Source organism: Crinia signifera, chromosome 1 (genome assembly GCF_055691185.1).
Source record: "Crinia signifera chromosome 1, ASM5569118v1, whole genome shotgun sequence".
Taxonomy (NCBI): domain Eukaryota; kingdom Metazoa; phylum Chordata; class Amphibia; order Anura; family Myobatrachidae; genus Crinia; species Crinia signifera.
Genome location: NC_139217.1, coordinates 299504129 through 299511650, shown reverse-complemented (window position 1 = coordinate 299511650; position 7522 = coordinate 299504129). Strand labels below are relative to the sequence as shown.

The 7522-nt window shown below is 39.1% G+C and overlaps 1 protein-coding gene across 1 annotated transcript; it reads left to right on the top strand.

Moving 5' to 3' along the window:
- Positions 1-200: 200 nt before the first annotated feature.
- On the top strand, positions 201-7156 carry KCNV2 (potassium voltage-gated channel modifier subfamily V member 2). Its single transcript, XM_083184298.1, has 2 exons — positions 201-1601; positions 6779-7156. Exons 1-2 carry the CDS (start codon positions 201-203, stop codon positions 7061-7063), a joined length of 1686 nt encoding a protein of 561 aa, XP_083040424.1. The 3' UTR covers positions 7064-7156.
- Positions 7157-7522: the final 366 nt, after the last annotated feature.

The following is a 7522-nucleotide window of genomic DNA, read 5'->3' as shown; positions in this document are numbered from 1 at the left end:
TCTTCTTTGTCAGCAGGATTTAAAATTGTCAATGACACATACAAATGCTTTGCCATTGTTTATTCAGTGCTTATGAAACAGCAGAGGAAATAGAAGTGCAATCTATACTCGGTAACACTGAGAAAGACAAAACCTGCTTCTGTTTTATCTGCATGTTTAACCGACTTTTCTTGGATGGGATGAATGCTCGCTGATCAGACATGTTTGAGTATAAGCAAAGGACCAGGGCTCCACCTCTGTCTTTTTTCAGAGAAGGATCAGGGAGACCTCATATAGGCGAGGGCAAATTTCGATTTTCTAGAAATTCCACCAACCTTCAGTATAACCAAGAGAGCAGCTATATTTATTATATCGAAGACGATGATGATGATCTAGAAGAAATTAGGTGGGCAGAAAAAGAAGAAAAACGTTTGGATGGATGGAAAAAGCAATTTATTGCAGCTCAACAGGATCGTCTATTTGAGGAGGAACCAGATATTCGCTTACTTTCTCCATCTTATTTTGGAAATACTCGCAATAATTTGCTGCACATCAATGTGGGTGGAACAAGTTATTATATATCCTACTTGGTAGCAGCTAGTTATCCCAAGACTCGAATAGGTCGATTGGCAACATATACTGACCGGCAGCGTAAACTAGACCTATGTGATGATTACAATCCATTGGAAGATGTCTATTTCTTTGATCGTGATCCAGCTATGTTCCACCATATCTATAACTTCTATCGTACTGGAGTGTTGTGGGTAAGGAATGAGTTGTGTCCTCGAAGCTTCTTAGAGGAAATAAACTATTGGGGCGTAAGAATCAAACACACTCCACGCTGCTGTCGCATTTCATTTGAGGAGAGGCAAGATGAGTTGAGTGAGCAGCTAAAGATCCAGAGGGAGCTCAAGGCTGAAATGGAAAATGAGGAGAATGAAGAGCTCTTTAGGGGCATGCTTTGTGAACATCTGAGGCGTTGTATTTGGAATTTGATGGAAAAGCCATTCTCATCAATTACAGCCAAGGCTATGGCAGTAGCATCTAGTTTTTTTGTTCTTATATCAGTGGTCGCTATGACACTTAACACAGTTGAAGACATGCAGTACAAAAATGCAGCTGGGCTTCCAAGTGGCAAACCTTACTTGGAGCATGTGGAGACCCTGTGCATTGCATTCTTTACTCTGGAGTACGTGCTTCGTATAATTTCAACCCCAGATATTCAACATTTTGTGCGCAGTGTTCTTAATGCTGTAGACCTGATTGCAATATTGCCATTGTATTTGCAAATGCTCCTTGAGAAATTTTCTGATGAGGCTCACAATGGCAAAAGTTCTAATCATGGACATGAGATAGAGGCTGTTGGACGTGTTGGAAAACTTGGCCAAGTACTTAGGATAATGAGACTGATGCGCATATTCCGCATCTTAAAGTTGGCACGTCACTCCACAGGTCTGAGAGCCTTTGGTTTCACTCTCCGCCAGTGCTACCAACAAGTGGGATGTCTATTCCTCTTCATTGCTATGGGGATTTTCTCTTTCTCTGCCATGGTCTACACTGTTGAACATGATGTCTCAGGCACTAACTTCACCAGTATTCCTCACGCCTGGTGGTGGGCAGCAGTAAGTGTGTGACTTAATGTTGCTTAAATATTATGGTGAAAAAATACCCCGATTTAAAATCTACTTGAAAGGATAATACTGACTATAAATCCCTGAGACACTTCATAGCTGTTGCCATGACTAATATTCATGGGGCCTGAATAACATTAGTAAAGTAGTGGTTCCTAGTAAAGCAGGGGTGGGCAACTGGTGTGTGGAATTGTGAGGGGTATGTGTGGCATTAGTAATGGGGGCAGGTGTGTGAAATTACTAAGGGGGAGCTGGTGTGTGGAATTACTAATGTAAGGGGCCTACTATTGTGTTGCATGTGTGTAAAAGGGGTATATGGTGTGCTACAATACATTCAAATACACCCCCCTCCTTTTGAGTGACCACACCCCCTATTTCTGGAGTGCGGCCCTCGAATATCTGCTGGAAGTATTAAGTGGCCCCCCAGCTGAAATAATTGCCCACCCTGTAGTATAGTGATATCAATCAACCCACACATTTTATTCTATTTATTGGTTCCAAATTCCCCCCATATTGGTTTATCCCAAGTAATGACTTTTGTAAACACAAGAGATTTCTAGTTTTACCTGGTAACAACTCCCTGCAGTGTATTAGAGGGTAGGTCTTGTTATGAGCCATTTTCTTTATACATAGAAATTGCAGACACTTAATGGGAGTGCTGACACATACCCAGAGCCACAGGAGTACATTTAATAAAGCCTCTAAAAATCAAAAGTGGTGATGTCACAACCAATCATTTCCCTAATGCCTCCCACAAAGTTATTAATGGTGTATAGCTGCTTGATCACTTTTAAACAGTGTTCACTAGAACATTATGCGTTATGCAATAATATACAATAGGTTGCCCTGCAGGAAAAAGCTACTTGGAATACAAAAGCTCAGATTAGCGCTCAGTGTAAACAATAAAATAAAATAAATCGTACATGCTTTTTTTTAGATCTAACTAGAGCTGTCAAGCAAACTGGGGTTTAAGAAATTTGTTTTATCCCAATATGTGTCCTGGGGGAACATTACTTGCTTCTTGTCCTGGACAAGGTGCTTAGTTTTACCATTAAATGATCTATAATATATGTTGGAATTGTGTACTGTTATATAATACTCAATTCTTTCAGTAACTAGATAATCCTACTGGCTTTTTCTAGACACAGATGCTTTATTTTTTTTAAAACAGCATATGCCATTTTTTCTCCTTACACCACTGGTGCATTATGAAAATCTGTGGCCAATTAGCGCTTCCTGTATGTGTTCACATGCAGTGAGTGATACCTTTTAAGTGACAAACAATTAAAATTTACATAACTTGTATGGCATAAAGTATGGTATTTCCCATTAATAGTGAATAAAATTTGCCTGAAAAGACAAGAATAAAGTACCCCTAGCCCAAAACTTGGGTTTCACATTAGGGGTGAGTAACAAAAGGCCATCATAGTGTAGTACTTAAGATAACAATTTAATTTTATACCCAAAACTCACAATTGGCATACATTAATAAGCGCAAAAAAAAAAAAAACTCCAAACGCAATGCTGCTGTAGTGTGGATTTCTCTGGATCCAGGCCACCTCGATGATATTAGCAAGGCCACAAGGGAGAGAAGAACTCACAGAACCAGTATAGGATTCTCTCATTAGGCAGAGGAAGCAGGGAAGGTCAGCAGTCTGGAGGGGTGCAGGTAAGTACCACCACTTAATGACTTTCAGATGCACTGGTCCTTCTTCAGAAGTGTGATAGATATGGATAGAGGGTCTCCTTTAATCCCTAAACAATTAGCAACAATTTACAAGCAAGCTAGAACCATGAAGGAACAAATGTATTTAAAAAGGCTGCCTGGGGTCTCCAAACATCTCATAGCGATTACCGAAAGTTGCCGGTCTGCAATTTTGCTGCTAGAATAGGTGGAAATGTCCATATGATAACTAGAATACCCATATTGTTGTTCACATGCATGCCAGAAATGGGTCCATATTTTACTGAGTCCCAGTGGAATGTATGAAAATATAGTCAAAATAGAGACAAAAAAAAAAACTTCCCTCATCCTACATGTTCTGAGGAGAGAGGTCTGTCGCCACCATCACTCCCATCCCCGCCTTTATTGGCAAGTGTGTAAGCACTTGCCAAGGCCTGCACCTCGCCCAGTACCCACCTCCACCACCAATATCGGTGTCAGCGAGCATCGGCAAGTGTATATGGGGCTTTAGACATACTTAAACAGCAATGAACTCAAAATATCTATTCATATCCTAAAATTTTTAGACTCTAAAGCATCATAACACATTGAAAACATGGACAGGTCTTTCCTGTGAAATGTGAATGCCTGACTGGAAAACATTAATTTTAATATTAATATTTTCCAAATTCATTGGTTACAAAATAACATTTCTGGATTTGACATACTGATTCAGTGATTAGATTACATTAGCATCATGTGCATCAGAAGAAGCTGACCTTGGTCTCAAACTAAACCCTTCTTTTCATAAACAGAGTTAGTAAAATATAAAGCAGACCTTCTTAAATAACATAATTATCCCTTGAGGTAATGCTCTGCTTTGATTTTTCTCATTTACAGCTTCTAATTGCAATAACTTGGGCTGTATTAATAAATTACATGGAAATGATACATTTGTCTTACAGACATAGGGCAAGATTTTCACAATTTTCTACATTCTTTATGGTTACTGTATGTGCCTAAAATATGAATAATAATAGTAAATGCAAGACACACCTGGTTTTGGATTTAATAATATTGTTTTACACAACGTTCAAACCCCCCTAGCAAAACCACTTTCACACTTCCTAAAAGTTTTAAAAAACGGTATTTCGAAACGGTATTTACAGTAAAACGGGTCTGAGCCTTCACATTGCAGTAGATTACCGTTTTAAATTCCGTTTAAATACCATTCACATCAGTCAACCCGTTTAATCCCCTGAACACGTTTCAAGGCAGCCAGCCTATCACAGGTCTGTAGTCTGTTGTATTTACTAAATACCGTTTCAGAGCCATTCTCACTGCATAAAAAACGGCTCTGAAACGTGTAGGACTCAGCTTTTTAAATGTTTTGAAATACCGGTTATCTTTAATCGGTAAATGAACTCTGGCACTTTCCCACTGCAGCCTTAAACGTTTTAATATGGAAAAAAAATGGTAATATACCATTTAGCAAGTGCGGTGTGAAAGGGGTATTAGTTATCTATACCAGAGGCTTTAATTATGTAAACAACACCTAGCAATATCTGCCATTTAGTATATCACTTATAATAAGAATAATTTAGAAAACTCTCAGGGTGGCAAGATTGTAGACCAATTATACCTTAAATGAAAATACCCCAAGTGGTAGTCTAGGTCTTAAAGAAATGTAGTTGGATACTGCAAACAGTATGATGTTATGAGAGCATAAAAGCTCCCCAAAATGGCTGCTGTACACCATGTGGAACCATTGAATGGTGTGTGAGCTGTCCTCTCACCTAGCCCTTGTAGTCACGAAGGAAGAAGCAGCGTTTCTGCTGCTGTGTTGGATTGGGATGCAGTCTGATACCAGGGGGAAACGTATATGTTTTGCAGGTGGGTCTTCTTCAGTGCAAGTAGCAGGTACAGACCAGAGTGATGATTTTATAGGCAGCTGATGAGCTAATCAGATAGCATGGATCAAGTCACATGCAGTAACTATTGGGGCAGGAAGGAAACAGCACTACTGGCAGCATGTATTGGGACAAAAATAATAAATGATGGGTATGAGGAGTGATACTATGGGTATGAAAATACACACACATACACATGCAAAGACAGGAAAATAGGTTAAGTAGGTAGGACAAGTGCAAGAAAAGAATGGTAGGTGATTGAAATATATGTATATACACGTTTATATAAAAAAAAAACAGGAGGAGCAGGGTGGAAGAGTTATAGGAAGAACTCTAGCTGTTCTACTCATTCAGCCCATGAGAGGTGACAGTGTTTAATTTGAAGATCCACCGACTTTCTTTCTGTAGTAGTGTATTGGAGCAGTCACCTCCATTTGCCTTCAGATCTCTGGGTGAGCTGTGATGCACGTCCAAGTAGCACCTAGCAAAAGATATAATTTACTTCAGTTTGATCTTGTCGATGATCACATTCATGATGTTTCCGGCATGCTCTAGTACACTCTGCTTCAATGTTTGTGAGGTCATGTCAACATATCTGGAACCACATGTACACTACAGACAGTACACAAGCCCAATGATGTTGCAAATGAAGTGGAGGATCTGGATTGTGTTACCATATCGGTCAGTGATCCTGCCCTTCTTAGTCATATGGGTGTATGCTTCACATTTACCTCATGGGTAGGTTCCTTTAACTCTTAATGTTTTGAGTGCTCTCAAAATGACTCATGGCAAGGTTAGAACCCAAGTTGTTGACTCTACACCAAATGAATGTCCATGTCCATGAGGTGAGAAGTAGAATATGACAATGCTTATTGACAACACGGGGTTCCTTCACTTATTCCACTTTTCATCTGCAGACTCCCATATTATAGTCATCGCCGGATCTCTTCATGAAACACATATGCATTTTGTACCCTGTCTGGTGTATTTTCAAGCTCAGTCCAAAGTGTTGTGTTTCCCAGGGCCAGATGTACTAAGCTTCAAAAGTGATAAAATAGAGAGTGATAAACAACCAGCCAATCAGCTCCTGCCTGACATTTTTCAAACACAGTCTGTGGTATGGCTGGTAGGAGCTGATTGGCTGGCTGTTTATCACTCTCCATTTTATCACTTTTGAAGCTTAGTACATCTGGCCCCCAGAGAGACCTTTTGATAACTGTGATACCAGACCCGTGCTTGGAATTAGCAAGCATTCCAAGTCTTCAAACTTATAGGGGTTTATGTACTAAGACGGAGTTCTATTTCAGAAGGGATATTTCAGAAGGTGCTAAATAAGAAGTAGATTCTGAAGGTGCTAAATAAGAAGTAGATTCTGATTGGTTGGCCATAGCAACCTCCCATGCTCAAATTGATCTACTGTATGTAATTGCTACTCTTTGCTATACCTATGAGCACTCATTTTCATATTCCTTTTCACCTCTCAGATAGTTTAATGGTGGTAAGAAATAATGACGGAGCAACAAACATTTACAAGCAATAATAGAAAAGTTAAAAACTAGAAAAACAAACTTATTAATATTTCCATTTGTTTCCAGGTGAGCATCTCTACAGTAGGCTACGGAGACACTTATCCAGAAACTCCCCTTGGCCGACTTTTTGCATTCCTGTGCATCGCTTTTGGGATCATTCTAAATGGAATGCCAATTTCTATTCTATATAACAAGTTTTCGGATTATTACAGCAAACTAAAATCATATGAGTATACAACCATTCGAAAGAAAAGAGGTAATGTTGATTTTAAAGGTCGAGCCAGGGAGAAGATTACAGAGTTTTATTATGGAGTTCCAACACAACGTCTCCTTGGAAACCGCTACCAATGACATTTGTTTTTTTATCCACAACTCTGCATATAATTAAGGATGGCCTAAAGCTTGACAATGCTATGTTCCAAACAATATTTACTATAACATTTATAGGGGCACTTTAACTATAATTACTTTTGCCAAATGTTCCGTTATGAAAACTAACAATGTTTTGTATTTGTATGGAGTTATAATGTAAAGCACATATTGTCTTTGATACTTGGTATTACCAATATAATAGAGCTACTAACTTATCAATAAGAAATATTGCATTCATTTATAAATCTCCTACATTAGCAGGTCTTGTGGGGTGTCACTACCTACCAAAAGTAGTCCAAAAAAGGACAATTGGTGAGCAGTGTCATTAGCACTGAAGGCTCACTAATGCTCGTGGGATGAGAAGTTAAATCTTGTAGTCCGATCCCACAGAAGAGTTACTGGTACTTGTGTATTATCACGGCGCCCACTATGGCATTT

What these genes read in the sequence shown, in the direction of transcription:
- KCNV2 (XM_083184298.1), top strand. Translation starts at nt 201, where the DNA reads ATGTTTGAGTATAAGCAAAGGACCAGGGCTCCACCTCTGTCTTTTTTC. An exon ending in ACGCCTGGTGGTGGGCAGCA is followed by an intron (nt 1,602 to 6,778) that starts GTAAGTGTGTGA and finishes ATTTGTTTCCAG; the next exon opens with GTGAGCATCTCTACAGTAGG.